The sequence below is a fragment of the Strix aluco genome, chromosome 1 (assembly GCF_031877795.1).
Source record: "Strix aluco isolate bStrAlu1 chromosome 1, bStrAlu1.hap1, whole genome shotgun sequence".
Taxonomy (NCBI): Eukaryota; Metazoa; Chordata; class Aves; order Strigiformes; family Strigidae; genus Strix; species Strix aluco.
The window spans coordinates 13,074,687-13,093,213 of NC_133931.1; the positions used below are offsets into that span (position 1 = coordinate 13,074,687).

The 18,527-nt window shown below is 41.6% G+C and overlaps 1 protein-coding gene across 3 annotated transcripts; it reads left to right on the forward strand.

Moving 5' to 3' along the window:
- The first annotated feature begins 119 nt into the window (after positions 1–119).
- DERL1 (derlin 1) lies at positions 120–17,996 on the forward strand. Of its 3 annotated transcripts, XR_012626042.1 has the most exons (10): positions 120–525; positions 2,194–2,305; positions 5,574–5,638; positions 7,846–7,872; positions 9,894–9,989; positions 10,685–10,737; positions 11,915–12,025; positions 13,349–14,472; positions 16,068–16,177; positions 16,406–17,996. XR_012626042.1 is itself a non-coding variant. In XM_074847580.1 (8 exons), exons 1-8 carry the CDS (start codon positions 373–375, stop codon positions 13,485–13,487), a joined length of 756 nt encoding a protein of 251 aa, XP_074703681.1. In that variant the 5' UTR covers positions 120–372; the 3' UTR covers positions 13,488–16,034. The 3 variants fall into 3 exon arrangements, 1 of the variants encoding a protein (XP_074703681.1); XR_012626028.1 differs by having other exon boundaries at positions 16,068–17,996; XM_074847580.1 differs by lacking the exons at positions 16,068–16,177; positions 16,406–17,996 and having other exon boundaries at positions 13,349–16,034.
- Positions 17,997–18,527: the final 531 nt, after the last annotated feature.

Genomic DNA, 18,527 nt, shown 5'->3' on the forward strand with positions numbered 1-18,527 from the left:
AGCGCAGGATTTATTGCCGGTTCAATCTCGTTACCCACGCCCTCGCGTTACTGAACACAGCCGCGGGAAAGGGGCCGTTGCAGGCCCAGCCCGCGGGCACGGCGGCACCGTCACCCGGCAACTGCGGGTCGCGCCCCGTTTCCCGCCGCGGAGGCGGGACTTCCGGCGCTGCCGTTGCCCCGGCAGCCGAGGGGGCGGGGCCGGAAGTCGCGGCGACTCGGCCGAATTCGGCGGCGCCACGTCTGGCTCGGGGTTCCCCTCCCTGCCCAGGGCGGCGGCGGGAGCAGCGGGTGGAGCGCGGCCGGACTCTCGCCTCTCCCTCGGTCGGCGGTTCGTAGCGAGGCCTCGGCGGCCGGGGGCGGCAGCGGCGACATGTCGGACCTGGGAGACTGGTTCCGGAGCATCCCGCTGATCACCCGCTACTGGTTCGCCGGCTCCATCGCGGTGCCGCTTATCGGCAAGCTGGGCCTCGTCAGCCCCGTCTACCTCTTCCTCTGGCCCGACGCCTTTATCAACCGCTTCCAGGTACGGGCCGCACTACCAGTCCCGGCGTGCCCTGCGGCGCCCGCGCCGTGGGCGAGCCCGGTCCGGGTGCGCTTGGCATTCTGGGAGTTGTAGTGAGCGGCTGGCCGGGCTGCGGGGCAGAGGGCTGCGGGCTGCGGGTGGGGGCTGCTCCCTCCCCCGGCCTCCGCCGCCGCGCTGGGAGGGAATCGCGCACCGAGGCAGCCCCGAGGAGTAACGCAGATCATGTCCACCGGGAAGCCGGGCCTACCTTCCTACTTAACCTAGATAAGGCCTGTGAGCTTGGGCCCGGGTTTAGCTAGTGCTCTGCTTCTGCAGGCCCCGGGCTCCTCAGCAAGGTGACACGGGGCCCCTGGGTGAGCCAAGGAGGGCCGTGGCCCTTGACAGGCCCTGTAGTTCGTCTTGTGTCTCATTCTGGTGCCTTTTTTGCCTCAGTTTTTGGGGGGAATTGTTCTGTCTGGCACTGGTGGTTGTGCCAGGGCACTCTGTAATCATAAAACCTGTGGCAGTGACTTCAGGTGACTTGCCTGGTTTCTGTTGTGTGATTGTGTGGGCATGAATTTGGGAACAGGGGTTACAGGCAGGTGTGCAACTGTCCTCAACTGCAAGTGACTCTGGAGATAATAAGGCAGAGCTAAAGATGAGTGTCTTTTGCATCTTCTTGCTTGGAATTTGGAAAAGCTTGTGTTTGGGATTGTCAACTTCCGTGCCTAGGTACGATTGACATAAAACTTAACGACTGAAGTTCTGAGGTTTCAGATGTACAGTATCTGTTGCTGGATGCATTAGCAATATCAAAAGTGGTCACAAACTGAACATAGTCTTTTTCCTTGCACTGGGAGGTTACAGGTTCAGTGTTTTGGTATGCAGGTGTGTAGGGGGAGAGCTCTCATGAGATGGACTGAAAATGAACCTGAAGGAAGAGAAGAGATCCCAACTTTTCAATTTCTATGTGCTCATTATATCTTCAGTGTAAAAGACTGAGTGCAAAAAAAGGAAAAGATAGCTCTATCTGTAGTTTGTTTCATGTATTGTCCCCAAAATGTAGTAGCTTAAAACAACTGCTTTTTGCTCTAGTTCTGTTATTCCTTCTGGAACTGTGATGTTCAGGACCCAAATACTCTGTTTGGAAATGTTGCTGGTTAAAGAGCTCATTCATAAATGGCCAGACATTTTCTGTCCTTGCTACATGCTGCCATGCAGTTGGCTGTGCCCAATATTGATAGTTGGGAGACTCTAAAGCAGGTGCAGAATTCTCAGAATAGCATGTGCTGTCTGGAATGGCACACTAAAGGCCATTGTGTGAATTCCTTGGCCTCTGTACAACAGGTAAGAATGGATTCTGTATGGATGCTTTTAAAATAGGGTAGCATCCTTGCAAGCATTTTCCTTTTGCACTGCACTAAAGATTCAGTACTATGAAGATGTGATGGAAATGATCTGGGAAGTTGTGTGTGATTTCTTTTGTAATCCTAACAGCTTTGCTTATCAGATTTTTAAAAAAAAAAAGCAACTGTAAAAGCTGCTGAAGCAGCAGTAACTGATCCTTGGGCTGTTTTTAATCTCCTTCTTGATCTTCCAAGTAATTGATAACAAGTGAAAAGAAAAAACCTGTGCATATGAGTTCATTCTACAGTATATAAATATACCTTTCTCTTTTGATTTGGGCAGATCTGGCGGCCGATAACTGCAACTTTCTTCTTCCCAGTGGGACCGGGAACGGGATTTCTCTACTTGGTGAATTTGTATTTCTTGTATCAATATTCATCACGATTAGAAACAGGTATGTTATCCACTAAATTGTATGCACATGGTGAACTCTTGATAGAGGCAAAGCATTGTCAGATAGAGCTTCTGTTAGGAATGTTTGTGGCAATGGGGTTCTGGCCGTTTCAGACAGAATCATGAGAAAGATGCCTCATCTCTGTGCCCGCTTATGTTGGTCAATGGGAGACTGCTCTGGAAATGGGTTTTCTGTGACTGGCTCCTTCCCTTTGGCAGGGAGCCTTTTCGTTTTGGATCTGCACTTGATACTTCTTTCAGTAGGAGGGCCTGGTGCTTTTAGTTGTTGGATTTCAGAAAATGAGTGATAGAGACTGAAAGATGATACATCTGTTTTCTTGTGTCTGATGTCCTTTTACAGGGAAAGATGGTAGAGCATATGTAATAATGAGTATATCCACCTTCAGAAAATAACAATGTCAGTTTTTCCTTTTTTTAAAAGACAATGATGCTTACCATTGTTATTCTGTCCGTTATGTTGAATTGAGAGTTATCTTGTACAAATGAAGTGTACCCCTCTGTCAAATAGAAATGTGAAAAAGTTAAGGAACTAGTTGGATTTTCAGTTGGGGGGGAAAATTAAGAGTGGAAGAAAGGAGATTGGGTAATGGATTATTTATCTCAGAAGAGAGATTGTTGTTACAAGGTAGCTTCAAAACTGGTTTCATTTTGCATTGCGCCGTTCATTAAAGCTAGACAAAATTTTTTTCAATTGAAATGAATAATTAAAGTATTTGCAAAGCCAAGCTCCTCCTGAAAGTCTTTGTGAACAAGAATTTCAGTGTAGTCCTAATGGAGTTTTAGAACTGATGGTATAAGTGGAAATGCATTGCAAGGTGATGTTTGAGAAGTCCCATGACAAAGAGATCCCCGGTAAACCTGTCATCCAGAAAGTGTTGTGGAATCCCTTTTAAGTCATAAGAAGAGTAGCAGCGAAAGGGAGTAGTGGTGCCAGATTGTATTTGATTATTTTCTTAGTGAAATTTAGTAGTAGTTTAATAGCTAGGAATGATTCCTCCTTCTCTTTGTGACTTTCTGCAGTAGATGAGGAACACCTGAGAGTACTAGCAGTTATGGTGTTCTACTGTGCAAAGCTGTGTGTAGTAAGAGTTCCTGATTAATATATGAAAATTATAAGACATCACTGCTTGTACCATATACTTACAAAATGCTCTAGTTGTCTATGTGGTGGCATAAGTCTCATGCAAGAAAGTCAATTGTTTCGGCAGTAAATTTACATTCCTGCTGTGCACACATCTGGATTTTGAAACTGGGAGATTAGCTGTGTTGTGTGAATCAATGCATTTCTTTTATATTACAGTCATTTTTCTGGCTACAAATGAAATTCTTGGTTGGGTTGGTCCTTCCTCTATGAAAAAGGCTGCGAGTGGGAGGTGTAGAAGTTGCTGATATGTTTACAGGTGGAAATCAGTGTAGGTCTAGGCCTCCTTTTGTCTGTGAAACTGAGGAAGTGAAACATCTATTTTGGGGGCTGTACATGGCTTTTGAGCATACACTGGTGTTACATGCTAGCTTCAAATTTAGCTGTCAAAAGTATACATATGGTTTTTTACTGTGTTTGTGCTTTCCTCACAAGCTGACCTCTAGCTTCCTGAGGAAAAGGAGATTGATATGTTTTTGTTTTGTTTATGTTGGAGAAGAACACAACAAATATCAACAGAGAAAGCAGAACATGCAGAGTTCGCTCCCCAGCAGTACGAATCATGAGATTATGAGTCTGCAGCTCTTCTCTGATGACTGGATTATACCCTGTGCCCTACTGTGGGCTAGAGCTCACCTCGATGCTGTGCTGAGCTTTTTGGCAGTCTGTAGCTTAGTTTTCTTAGATATTTGTGGAAAGTCAACTTAATTTGTCTAATATTATTGTTAGTAATCTCTTAGATAATGAGAAGTGAAAAACTTTAAGGGAGTAATATCTGCTTTGTTTTCTTCCTATTCTGGAGGAATTCCTTTGCTGGAGTTTCTACAGGGTTGGTCAGCTTCCCCTCTTTATTTGTGTTAATTTTTTGTATGGCAGCAATAAGGAGAAAACTCCAGTTTATGTAGTTCTTCAACTTTAAACCTTTCCAAAAGATTTTTCAAAGTTGTTTTTTTTTTTCCTCCATGTCATGTAACTTGCATGGCTGAACTTAAATAATAAACTTGAAATTACTAAAATACAATTTTGTTTTACATAGGCTGAGTTACTCTAGCTATTCTAGAAAGATAATGCTTAAAAGTAGATTTTCTTTCTTTAAATTTCTGGGGACATGTGAAGTAATTGTAGGGAGCCAAAGAGTGCTAACATTAAGCAGTGGCCTTCTTTCTAGGCATTTTGATGTTATTAGCATGTAATTGAGCTTGTTCATGATGAGCTGTGTTTGTCACTGTGTGGTTTGGGTCTGTTTCAGCAGTGTTCTCAGGCTTTCCTTGCCTGCATGGAGCTATATGAAAGTTGACAGGAGTCTTGCTCAAGTGCTGAGGTCTGTGCCAGCCTTTTGCCACTGTCTGCAAGAGCGAGAGCTCACAATTTTTATGTTTGTAAGGAATTGTTGGGGTTTTGTTTTTTAACCCTTCTGTCTGCCAGGTCCCAAACTTAACTGGGCATCTAAAGATAATTTCATTTAGTATGACCTGCAGGGAATGTTACTCTCTTTTTTTTGTTTCCACTGTCCTTTAAAAATTTGACACATATTTGAAATGGGACATTAGGCAAGCAGTTCAGCTTAGAAGAAGGAACAGAATGCGCTGTGCATGTGTGTCATGTATGTTAATTTTTCTGGAGTGTAAAAACTGTTGTATCTCTTGAGTCTGACTCGATGATGCAAAGAGGATGCAATTTGCCTAAGTAAGGACTGGTTTTCACATGACTCGATCATTAAACTTGGTGTCTCTGCTTTTGCTGTGCAAGTGTGTTTCCTTATTGTGTGCTTCTAACTGACAGCCTCTTATGAAGGATGGGGTCCAACTCCATTTTGAAGTCTTATGAAGTTAAAACTACTTATTTGCAGAGTTAAAATGTGTTCTTTTTTAAGTAGAGATGCAGTTTGTGCACTTAATGCCTTAATGGCTGAATGTCTTATTTTTCTGTCTGTAGGTTGTTCTGTTACAAAGCTTTTTAAAATTAAAAAAATAAAAATCATAAATAGTAGACTGCATGTAAGTCGTCTGTTAATAGCTTTTTTTTAGACTCCCCAAAATAAAAAAAAATAATCTTAATTTCTTATGAAGATTTCAGTACCTTTCCTAATAATTCTTTTTATTTACAGGGGCTTTTGATGGAAGGCCAGCAGATTACATGTTCATGCTCCTGTTTAACTGGATCTGCATTGTCGTATCCTTCTCATCATCAAACTTTTAGTATGTTTTGGTTCTTCTATTTCTGCCTGAAATATGTTCAAAGACCAGGTTTTAGTAACAAACAGTTTTAAAATGCAGCAAATGTTCACAGGTGAGTTCTTAATCTTCCTGGAAAGGTAGCGAGTGGCTTGCAGGGAGAATAAATGTGCTAATACAAGTATGTAATCTGGGGACTAGAGTTCTGCTTACATAAAGCTCAGCTCGTGCTGCATGAGTGGCTGTGGTGTTTGCTGTATTATTTCACGTAGTCACTTTTGTGGATTGCTGCGTGGGCTAAGAGTGAATTTAGTGTGTTTAAGATGCTGTGTGCAAATAGGTCTGATCTCTGCCATTCCCTGACTTGAAAATTCAGGTACCTCGTGGAGAGATCCTTTACCTGCTGGGTACAAGTCAGCTTGACTTTCACTGCTGTGAAAGCAGTGTTGCGATATCTGCACTGAGCCAGCTTCCTGAGGAAGCTGGGCTTGTTGGTTTGAGAATGTTGGGAAACAGTTTTTTCCATGAGCTGTGCTGTTCTGCCTGCATTTTCTTTTAGGTCTTGGATACAAAACTTGGAGGAGTTGTTGATAGACCACATGGTTGTGCTACCATTCAGAGGGATCTTGAGAGGCTGGAGAAATGGGCTGGTCAGGAATCTCATGAAGTTCAGCAAAGGGCTTGGGGGTCCTGCTGGACACCAAATTGGCCATGAGCCAGCAATGTGCCTTTGTGGCAAAGGTGGCCACGTCTGCCGGCAGGTTGACGGAGGTGATTACTCCTGTCTGCTCAGCCCTTGTGAGACATATGGGGGCTGCATCTAGCTCCAGGGTCCCAAGTGTGAGAGAGACATGGACATACTGGAGTGAATCCAGTGAAGGGTCATGATGATGATTAAAGGGTTGGAGCATCTGTCACATGAGGAGAGGCTGAGAGAGCTGGGATTGTGCAGCCTGCAGAACAGGAGGCTCAGGGGTGTCTTACACGTGTGGATAAATACCTGGGGGAGGGAGTAAAGGAAATGGAGCCAGACTTCTCTCAGTGGGACAAGAGAGAACAGGCACAAAATGAAGCACAGAAAATTCCATTTAAATGTAATAAAGATTCTTTACTGTAAGGGCAGTCAAACATGCACAGGTTGCCAAGAGAGGTGGTGGAACCTTCGTCCTTGGAGATGCTCCCATTCTGTCTGGGCTGTTGCTACCCCCTCCTAGCAATTTGCAGTGGCACAGCATGTGGAAAAAAGGGAGCAGTGACATCAGTGTGAACCAGATACAGCCAGGAAAGCTAGTGTGTAGAAATGCTGTCACCTGTATCAATAGATTAACTTACCTCTAGTCGCATTCCACTGCATGGAGGGATTTACTTTTCCTGCTAGTCCTGTTGAGCCACAGCAGTAACTGGGAAAACAACCTGGATTTAATGATGCTGTTAAGAAAACCATTCATTGTGTTTGCAAGCTGTTGGCTCTGAGCTATTAGATGAATCTGATTGTGACTTGATTTTCAAACTGGTCATTTAAAAGCTTCCAGTTGCTTGTTCCCTATATGATGTAAGGAACAACCTGGATGCATGATCTGGGAAAATGCTTGGTGCCGTTTTATACACATTCATGAACTGTGAAAAGCATTCTGATCACAGCAAAATTCTTCAGCAATTGTTTCTACCTAGCATTTACTACAGTGAGTAGATTCTTTGGGTTCCAAAGTAGGAGAGTAGTATTAAAAGCCTGTATTGATGCATTTCAAGAAATTATTTATTTTCTATGACTCAATGGCAATATATTGATTTTTTTTTTTATGATCTGATATTTGTTTAGTGAGAAAACCAAAATTTTAGTCTTAAAAACTAATGAAAGAATCCAGCTGTTAAACTTGTAACGTGCTTTTATGCAAGGACTGATTGAGTTTGTAGTTAGTTTCATCATGGAGGGGAGGCCAGTGCATCCATCAGCCCTCGGGGTAATGTCTTGGGGTGGTAGCTTGAGAGGCTACTGAAAAGCAGTTATTGAAGCTAAGTGTGTAAGTCTCTAGATCATTGGAGATTTTTCATTTTTTCCAGTGGTTAACTTAATGCTACACAGGAACGCTGTTTTAATTTTTAACATTAAAGGCCTTTGCATGTGCGTTCAGTGTGTGTGCAGCTTCGTTTTGTTGTTCAAGTCTATCAGGTTTTGCTGTGTTTTCCTTAGTGGTGCAATGACAGATAACTGGCTTGGCAATGGACATGCAGGTAAGTGAGATGCAGTTTCTTAAATAATAATTTTATGGAACGTACTGACTACTTAATGACTTTATAGAGAGCATTTATCAACATAACTGCAGAACATAGTTAGGCTAGGATGGTTTAGTTTATCTCAAAATGGACTGCTGTGTGTGTATTGTTAGTTTTTTTAGTTTGGGTTAGCCTCAGCTAACATCACAAGCCTGTATCTGACTGTGCCACTCCTAACCTAATTAAGGAGTCAAGGAGTGAAAACTGGCTCTCCGTGCAGTCAGGAAGTGTTCAGGCCTTTATTAAACTGGACACAAGATGTCACCTATGCACTGTTTCTTATAATGAAAGTGGATCTGCATTCTTTTTATCTAAAAATGATTCTTGGGTTCATTAGTCTTCTCAATTTTAGTGTGCCTTTTACTTGCCAGCAGAAGATCTTTTTGTGAAAACTGCAGCTTCAGCTTCAAATCAGAACTGTGAAGTGTAAAATCCTCACAAGAATGATTAAAATAGTGGTCTAAAGAACCAGTTTCAATGAGGTAGTTCTTATTTCCCCAAATATTAAGGGGGGGGAATGGGGGAGTGTTTCTTGGACGCAACAGAGTACCAGATAACTGCATGTCTTCAGCCTGCCTCTGCAGTTCTCATCATACTCTGTCCCTGTCACCCAAAGTCTACACCAATATCTCTAATATTCCATACAGTATTGTCTTAGCATTTATTAGATGACCTACCAGGCTCCCCTGGTAGACAAAAGTAGTGATAATGCATCTGCAGTCAGGACCAAGTTCTGTTAAGGGCTGTCCATAAGTTTGTACTTAAATGTTTTTTGATGTGAAGACACCACAAAATTCTTCAAAAGCATGCTGAAATCACCCATACATTGTATGAATTTTAGACTGATTGTGTGGATCTGTATCCTTTTAAAAAGGTACTTTAAATGGTTTTATATCTGCATACAAAGTATTGCTTAAAAGAGATCACTTGTTTGATGTACAGTTGTGTTTTTCTTAGAAATAAGGTTTTTTTGCTTGTGCTGAGTGGTTTGCTTGAAAGTGAGAAGATAAAGTAGGATAGCTGGGCCTCTATTCCCATGTCAAATACTTCCATAAATTAGATATTATTTTGTTTTTCCAGTAAAATAAAAATGATTTTAATAAAGATGCTAAGGTTTTTGTGTGACGAGTCAGACTGCTGGTGCACTGTAGGGCTCGGGGAAGGCTGGACTGATGCCGGTGTGCCAGCTTTAACGTGGAACCTGTTGAATAGTGGCACCCTTGAAGGTATAAGTTTTAACCTCTCTTCCAAACATGAGCTGGCTCATAGTGTTAAACCAGTTCATGGAAGTGTTGCTGGCACAGTCTGTCTTCAGTTCAGAAATCAGCAGATAGCTAAAACAGTGCTTTATATTTGTTTCACTAGGAATAGTCCAATTAGCTAATACACAGTCACAGTAAGGAGATACTTGAAACAGTTTCATCTCCTGGCATGGAGCAGGGATAAAATCTGAGCTCTACCAAGGTGGCTTTGCCAAGGCTGGCTGTGGTAGTCTGAAATAGTGATTTACTCTGTGGTGCTCTGAGGGGGACGTACCTGGCAATTCCATGTAGTAACGCTTCACCTGGCATATTAGTTTAGCCCCAGATGAGTGTATTTGGATTATTCAATGGAAATGATTGTGTCACAAATACGTCGCTGACTCTGCTGTAGGTGTGCTACCAAGCAGCTGGGAGCAGAGGAGTTTGCCACACAGCTGCTCTTTTCACTTGTTGCAAGTTGGAGCCCTTTGCTTTCGTATGGTCTTGAAAAAGAGAATGACCAAGTAGGTTCTGTGCTTAGCTTTCTCAATAGCTTTTGAACAGTTCCATGACACATGATGGCAAAGATTGTGGGGCAGTCTTTAAAGATTTTACTGATGTATCATGCTTACAAGTCATTTTTGAAGCTTATAGCTCCTGCTGCCTATTTAAGTTTCTTGGGCTTCTGTGAAAGTGACGGTAACTTTTTGCCTTTTTTTTTTTTTTTTAACATTGCAGCTGCTGATGATTCCGCTCATCATGTCAGTACTTTATGTGTGGGCCCAGCTGAACAGAGACATGATTGTATCGTTTTGGTTTGGAACAAGATTTAAGGTATGTCAGATGGGATATTGGAAAGGTTTCTGCTCAGAAGATGCACATGAAGGGAGTGAGAGGAAAAATATAAATATTCTGTCTTATTAAAGGTGTCCCATGCTTTCACATAGCTATATACTCCTTGAGATGCAGCAAAGACAAATTTCTTCATGATCTTCTATGTGATGTCACTCAGTGTGTCTTTACTGAAAAGATGTCCTACAACTGAAATTCATTGATCTGAAAAGAGGAAAAAAATTCCTGATAAACATTAACCTGGATAAAAGTTGAATGTAGTAACACCATAGTGACAAAATGATGGTATTTTAAATTGTTCTTTCCTTGCAACCTTGTCTGTTTCTGCCAGATCTTGTAGTGAAAACTCTTTTCATCGTTGTTTCCAGACCTTTTCAAAATCAGAAATGCTAGGGCTTTGTTTCAGATTTAAGCTTGCTGTGGAACACAGAGTAAAAAAGACACATGTACTTGTAACGTTTAAATGAGTGTGATTTGTCTAAAAATGTTAGTGGCGGCTCAGTTTGGAGTATCCTATTTCGTTAGGTAGAATCTGCTTAAGTTAATATATCAGGATTTGTGTAATGCCTAAAACATTGAGATTATAATCATGCTTATTAGTGCAGTGGGAAGTTGAGCAGGTTTATATCCTTAACTTACACTTACATCTTCTTTGTCTTCATTGCGTTCTTTTTCAGGCCTGTTACCTTCCATGGGTTATTCTGGGATTCAACTACATCATTGGTGGATCGTATGTATTTACTTATATGGCCAATTTGAAGTTATAAAAGCTTTTATGGCTGTTTAATTTACTGCTGAATTTAGAAGCAATATTAAAATAAGAGGCTTAAAGCCGTATAATCTGACTGGTAATGCTCAGTGTCATATGGTGGTCATTTAAGATAAAAGCAAAGAGATGTGCGTGTGAGAACTAGAGAATGTAGGTGAGGGGAAAGTAATAAGAATTTGGTTTATCTTCTAGCAAATCTGTGCATTAGACCTTTTCCTTACCAAGAGTAATGCAGAGTAAGGAAAGATGTCATACCGTATGACCAGTCATCATTACTGGTTTTAGAAACAAATTTAGCTTTACTCTGATAGTACTGTTACTACTTTCCCTCACAGTCTTGCCCTACATGATCTTTTTTTTTTTTTTCATCTTGTGGAACAAGGGAAAATGGCAATAACAAGCCCACAGAGTGCCATATGGGCACCTGCTGAATTTGTTGATCTGTCTTGGGTTTCTTTGATTAAACTCTGTAATGCAGAAATCCCCTCTGTGCATGGTCTTTCTCATTGCTGCCCTGCGTTGGCTGGGGCCTCTTGGTGCCGCTGTAACACCATTAGTGACAATAACAAGTTCTGTGCTTGATTTATAAAAGGCAGAGATAGTACAGCAAAACCAAATTCCCTTTTCTGGCTGTGCTTCCTACTGACTCATCCGTCACTTGAGAAAACTGCTTGCTGTTAGATACCTGCTGTTTCTATGCATGACAGAAGATACTCAGGGGCCTCCATTCAGCAGTGTTTTTGCAAAATTGGGAACAAAACAGTTCAGTACAGCAGGAGACAGGTTGTCCAGCGAAAACAGCAGTAACTTCTCAAGCTCTGCAGACTATTATTTTAGACACTAAGAGCTGTACGGTCTAATTCCCTGATGTAAACAAGTATTTAATTGCATTTTCAGTACAGACTGTAGAGAAGGCTTGGAAGGGAAGGTGGAACAACCTGTTGATGTGTTGGCACTGAAGGTTGGCCCTTCTAAAGAAGTGGTTGCAAAGTGCTGAGGGAAGGAAAATTGTCTGTGGCTCACAGCCCCAACAATGCCTGTGGCAGGTGAACAGTAGTAACTGGCAGAAGATGGTCACTCCTTTATTTTCAGAGAAGACAGCAAGTGAAACAATTTTTTTTTTTCTTTTGCCTTTCAGAGTCATCAATGAGCTGATAGGAAATCTGGTTGGACACCTGTATTTCTTCTTAATGTTTAAATATCCAATGGATTTGGGAGGAAGAAATTTTCTGTCCACTCCTCAATTCCTGTAAGCTGACTTTATTCTTTAGCTCACTCACTGTTTGGTCTAATTTTCTGTATTGTTCATCAGATATGTATTTGCTGGGATTGTAAGGTGTAAAATACTTTGCTAAATCAACCTGCTTCAGACTATCATATTGACTGTGCTGCTGAGTTGTCAAAAATGTTGAGTTTCTTGTAAATGGCCAATGTGAGAGTTCTTTGTTACGCTGATGGATGGCTTGTGTCCTTCGCCCATTCTTAAGAGTCAGAGTAGAAGTCATAGTTCTGCTAGTGAATTGAGCTGTGGTAAAGAGAACTCCCTAACAATTATCATATGGTATAAAAAAAATTGTTTTCTCCTGTAAATGATCTTTTACCTGTATTTCCATGTATCATTACACTAACTACCAGTTCAGCAACCTGTAGCAATAATAGGAGTCAGTTGTAGACTTGCTCAGGACTACAATATGTATTCTGCTTTGCAGTCTGTACCAGTCACCTTGACTGCGACTGCAGGTCTTGTTTTCTGAAGTGCTTTTTCTTTTGATCTGTTCATTGTTTTGGCACTGAAATACTACAATCAGAAGCCAAAGTTTGTAGCTTCAGTTGCCCTTGCCCTCATCCTTTTGGGTTGTAAATCCTTTTGATTGGACTAGATGATCTTCAGGGTCTTCTCCAACCTTGATGATTCTGTGAGTGTGTGATATTGTAGAGCTGAAATGACTCTGCATTGATGGCATCCCTTGCAAAATGAGAAGGCTGTATTTTAGAACACTCTACTTACATGGTAGCCTAAGTTGGATGATAAAGTCTTGCAGCTCTGATTTGCTCTGGCCAGGTCACTTGAGCTTTGGTTTCAGACAAGCCAGTTGCTTGATTCTGTTTCACTTAGTCTGTTTGGTCCTCAGTTCCTCAGGAATGTTCACTTGGGGAGCAGCGAGATGATTAGATGCTGTGGTAACAGGAGCTTTGCAACTATTGGAGAGAGAGATATGCTCAGAAGTGATTTGGATTTTTTTATTATTTCCCCTGGAAAAAAAGGGAGAGAAGCTAGGGGAATTAAGTTTGTATCGCAGCATTTTGTCTCAACAATGAGACTCCCTTATGTGGGTTTTTTCCCTGTGTTTGGATTATTGTATCTAATCGTATCCCAGAGATGGAAGTTCCCCTGAATTCCCATTTCACAATGTGCTGAGGGTTTAGATTTGGAAAGAATTCTGTGAAGTACTGTTGTGAAAAGCCAGTTTTAATGCAAAGTCTAGCAGCTAAAAGGAATTGCATGGAAAAGTAGTCTGGCATTTACCCCAAAGGTACAGCTGTTTCTCAAACTCTCTCCTTCTTGTCCTAGGTATCGCTGGCTGCCAAATAGGAGAGGAGGAGTGTCAGGGTTTGGTGTCCCACCCGCTAGCATGAGAAGAGCTGCAGAAGATCAGCAGGGTGGTGGAAGACACAACTGGGGCCAAGGTTTCCGGCTAGGTGACCAGTGAAGAACTCCTGCCCTTGGAAAACAGCAACTCTTCGGTTTTAATTGGATGTAGAACCGATCTTCCTGGTGCAGAGAATGCTTAAGAACTGAGCTCTCTGTAGTACTGTTGGATATAACTGATTAGAAAGAGTGGTTCAAGAGAAAATTAAAAACTCCAGAAGGGAAAAATGTAGATCTTTCTCCAGGTTAGCCAGTAGTGTCCCAATTTGATTCTGCCATTAAAAAAAGCCTTCTTTATACAGTATTGTCTGTCTGTCACAACAGGCATCCATTATGCCATCTTGTTCCGTGATGTGATGGAACAGGCTAATGGTGTTCTGTCTCTCCTGGTACGTTAAAAGCTTTGTTGACTGTGGTAAGGTAGGAATTCTTTGTGAGGCAGATGGATCAAACTAACCCCAAGTTTAGGAAGCTGACTTTTTCCATAGCTGTGCTTAAGTCCCAGGGTCTTTGGAAACATTTAAGTGATATCTCTGATGCATTCATAAAGCAAAGTGCAAATGTTTGATTTCCATTATTAAGCTGTGTTTGAGGGGAGTTTTTTCTTGCTGTGCAGCATTTGTCCTACCTACTACAGCATGGGCTGGGCAAGGCTAAGGATAAGAGGGCTTTCATTTGAAATGGCAATAACAGATATTCACAGAATTGAAATCTCTGAACTCTTTGTGGCATGTTACAAGGCTTGCTCTGTTTAAACTGAAGTTGTCTGGCTTGTTTTTTTCCCTGAGATCTGTGAATTCTTGGCTTCAAGGTTTCTATTTTGATTGCAAAATTGGGTAGCACAAATACTACTTAAACTAGAAAATGAAACATATCATTGTGGTTAATGTAAAGGGTACTGACTGCAGCATTCTGTTTGTTAACTGAATCTTCAACTTTCTCTTAAAAGCTTTAAGACATCGAAGAATCAAAGCTGGAAATAAACTTTTCCAGGGTCAAGACACAATAGAACAGATTGCTTTACTACAGGACTCTTTCATTGTCAAGTAAGAAATTATGTACACTGTTTTAGTATCTGTACCTTTTTGGTAAAACTTTTTGATGTGGAAAAGGGAATGATTCTGTACAGTAGTTTTTCCTTGTACTGGGTTCCCGTGGGCAGAGCACAGGGCTAAGATGCAGGAAGCTGTAATGCTAGCTTGTTACTGACTCACCGCATGGACTTGAGCAAACTTCTTACTTATTTCAGTTTTCCCAGCTGTAAGGAGGACTCATGCATCTCTCATAGCATTCTTAAAACGTAGCTGTCCCCCACTCCCCTAGGTGGGAGCTGCTAGTGAGCAGTGTAAGGGTTAGGTTCACATAAATGACAATGCTTAGGCTAGGAACAGAATTACTCTTAAGCTTAACCAAGACTTCTGAGTTGGAATGTTGTTGCTCACTGTTTGCTTTATAGTTGGAGGAAGAAGAGCATCGTCACTAGGATGAGATTCAGGTCTCTGACTGAATTTCCCTTTAGCATTCGTCTGTCTTTTTACTGGGTAGGTAGGGCACAGAAAGCTGTTCTGCCCCAACTTAGGTATCTCAGGTATCTATAAGTAGGTGAAGTGAATCTGGGCCAAAACATTTTTCTTTGTTTCTTCACGAAACCTGGGTTCTGAAGGTTTAAAAACTTGTAAATAGTACATGATGTGAAACTGAGTGAAAAATAAGCAGTCAGACTGGAAGTTTTCGGCTGGCTTGAAAAAAATGCATGCTCCATTTCTTCACTGCAACTCAATTTTGTTGATTTGGCTTGTGGGAAAGTGTGAAAAACTGGTAATGATCATATTGTGTGCTTAGGTTTTACAGGAACTTGGAGTTCAGAAATCACCTGCCATTTTTGTCAATTCAGTGATGGCTTTTAAAGATGCTCTTGTCTCATTCTTTTTATAAAATGGTAGGTAGAAAAGAGGACTGCAGTGCTGTAAATACTAATCTATCATTGACCGACAGCTGTTATTTGATGCTAACTTGAAAAGTCCAAGAACCATCATTTTTATAGGAGTCATGATGCAGCTGGTCTTTTTAGTCATAGTAATATCACTGTCTCCAAAGCATTCGTCTTCATTTTGAGTCAGGACCTAACTGTTAAGTGAAGATGCAATTGTTTGTGACTCAGCTAAAACTCTGGCACAGTCAAATTGCAGATCATCTTTGTAAAGAAGGCCAGAAGGAAGGCTTGAGTGGGAGGAAGCATGGCAAAAGTCATTGTCCTGGCTCAGTGCACTGTGCTGGGTCTTGCTTTCTAGTACATCCTCCTTCTCTAAATTAAGAGGAAAAGGTTTGCAAGGAAAATAGAATTCTGATAAGTCTTGATTAGCTTTTGAGCTGCTTCAGGTCAATTTACCTCGGTTTATGGAAAATTCATTTCAGAATTCCATATTACGAGCTCAGTTTGTTCGTTTCTCACTTGTCACTTGACCTGAAGCACTGTTTGTCCTCCAGTGTACACTGACAATGGCAGTCTCTTGTTAAATGAGTACCTTCTTTCTTATTTTGTACAGATAATTTCCCTTTTGTAATCAATTTTTGTTGGCAAAGTTTTAAATTAAAGTTTTAATCTCTGTTACTGTCTCTGTTTCGCTAAATCATATTTCAGCTTAAGACAAGCCTTGTGATCTGCACGTCTCCAGGAAATGTCTGACAGCTGCAGTGTGACACCACCTCCTGCTGTTGATAAAAGTACTCAAGAAAATGACCTGCTTTTGGGTGGGAGTCTTGTCTTCTTTGATCAGTTGCAAAATCGTAAAGGCATTTTCTTTGTCTCTGTTTATCACCATGAGTTTTGACAGTCTGTGTCCTTCCTGGGCTATTACCGTTTTACAGCTTTTTTTGTATACTTGATCATTCATCCTTTATTGTCCTCTGGGAGGAAGTATCCTTCTACTCACACTCCAACTTTGTGGAACTGATAAGAGATCACTTACTTTTCCACAGGTAGGCTTGGTATTCTGCAATACCCTCTCTGTCCAGCCAAATGTGCACAGCTGCCAGAATCCGTTTGAGGGTTTTATCTCAACTGATTTGGAAACACATTGAGCATCCTCGGAATGACTCTTCTGGACCTCATCGTTCATCTGACTGCACTTTTCCTGTTTGTTAGGATAGAGGCACCAGAGAAGATCATGGACTTCATAAGGCCATGATCACGGACTTCATAAGGCACTGTGTGAATTTGTTGTGGTCATTGAACCTGGGAAGGCTTGGTCCATACTAAGTACACCAGATAGAACAGCGTGACAAGTGTCTGCCTTTCAGTTTTGCTGCAGCTGCGTAAAGAGTCAGCAGAAGAGCCAGGAATATGAAATCAAATGCTTCTAAAGTGCTTCATCTTTCATTGCTATCGCTTTGTCTTGGTGACAGCTCCTCCCTCAACACAACTCAGTAATGTGGTGTTTCCAGTGACTTAATGAGAAACTGGACCTGTTGCTTCATTCCGTCATCTAATTGTTGCATTAAGAAAACGAAGAAGCTTTAATTTTCAGAATAGCGTATTGTTTGCAATACTACATAAGATTCTTTCTCTGTTTATATATCACTATGTACCTTATCAGGGAGGAAGACTGCTTTGCCTTGATGGTTAAGGTAGTGAACTGGAGAGATACTAATTTACAGTCTGAAGCTCCTGATATAACAAGTCACCTAATGGCTTTGTAATCCTGTTTTGCATCCATAAAATGAAGGTGCTTGATATTCTCCTCTGTCTGTGCAAGGCTTGGGATGATGGATCAATTTGTACTTGCTGTAGTATGGGAGAGCACTAATTTTGGTGAAGATGTTCTTGGCATTGCCATCACCTGCAGTAGTAAATGGCTTTTGTTGTTCTGTGCATCGCTAGATTCTTATTTTGCTATGGATGATCGTAACAGTGTGACTGGAAATTCAGAATTGAGTCTATTGTCATGATTTTATTAAGTTAAATATGTAATATGTGCATAGTAAGCAGAAGTACTTATGTCTAAAAGGTGATGTACTGTTTCCTAGGACTGAAAAGATGACAACACTTCAACTGCTTGTATTTTTCAAGCACACTTTTTTGGTGATGAAGGGAGTTCTGTTCGCAGCAGTGGCTCACCCTTTTATCATCTGGAACATGATCTAGGAGGAGTGATTACAACACTTGTGAGCAAAAGTTGCATAAAAGAAGCTGTAACTGTGGGATGTTGGCAAGGCCTTTGCAGAATCTTGTTGATGTTGGAGGGGAGAAAAAGTCATGATGAAACCTTAATTCTGGTGCCTGGAGGTGGTTTGGGTTTTTGTTTTGTTTTGTTCCCTCCCCCCAGAGACAGAGCCCCAGCAAAATGCCATTAGACCTCAAATCAGTTCTTAAGGCCAAGTTTCTCTAGACTACTGACCAACCATAAGTCTCATGTGATGAAGACCATGGCAACTGGGAGTCAGTGTTTAAAATCAAAACCACCACAAAGCAGTCTTCTTGCATCTGAATGTTTACATTTATTTGTTGAAAGAGATGTGTGTTTAGTCCTGGACTCACCATGGATTAAAAGACAGTGGGTGGATGCCTGTATTAATGATTTCATTGACTTGTCATTGTAACTGGAGGTGTGAGGATGCTGCCTGGGCCAAGGCTTGCTGAGCTGTCTGGTTAATCTCTTCATGCTACAGAGTTCAGGTCACTTTGCGGTGGCTAGTTAAATGTAGAAAGTTTCTTTTCAGTAATCTTTCCCTTTGCTTTCAAGTTAGTGTATTGGTTAGCTGTACTTAACCCTAACAGACCCCTCAGCCTGTTTTAAAATCAGAATGCCTACTCCTAACTGGAAAGGTTTTTTGTTGCACTTGTCTTCATTAAGACTTACTTGACTGGCACTGCTCAGTGTTAGTGCTGTAAAAACTCTAGCAGGCAATCAGGTACAAAGTTTATTCACAGTCACAAGAGAAGACTGAAGGGTCTTCCTATTGCCCATCCCTCCCTGTGCAGTGGGGTGGTGTGCTTCTCCTCTTGTATGAGACCGGAGGGGCTATTGCCCTCTTTTGTGGTCCATGTCGTGCCCCTCCTGCATAGTGCTGTTCCTATACAGAGGAGAGGGTCTCTGATCAG

What these genes read in the sequence shown, in the direction of transcription:
- DERL1 (XM_074847580.1), top strand. Translation starts at nt 373, where the DNA reads ATGTCGGACCTGGGAGACTGGTTCCGGAGCATCCCGCTGATCACCCGC. An exon ending in TTCATCACGATTAGAAACAG is followed by an intron (nt 2,306 to 5,573) that starts GTATGTTATCCA and finishes TTTTATTTACAG; the next exon opens with GGGCTTTTGATGGAAGGCCA. An exon ending in CTGTCCACTCCTCAATTCCT is followed by an intron (nt 12,026 to 13,348) that starts GTAAGCTGACTT and finishes TTCTTGTCCTAG; the next exon opens with GTATCGCTGGCTGCCAAATA.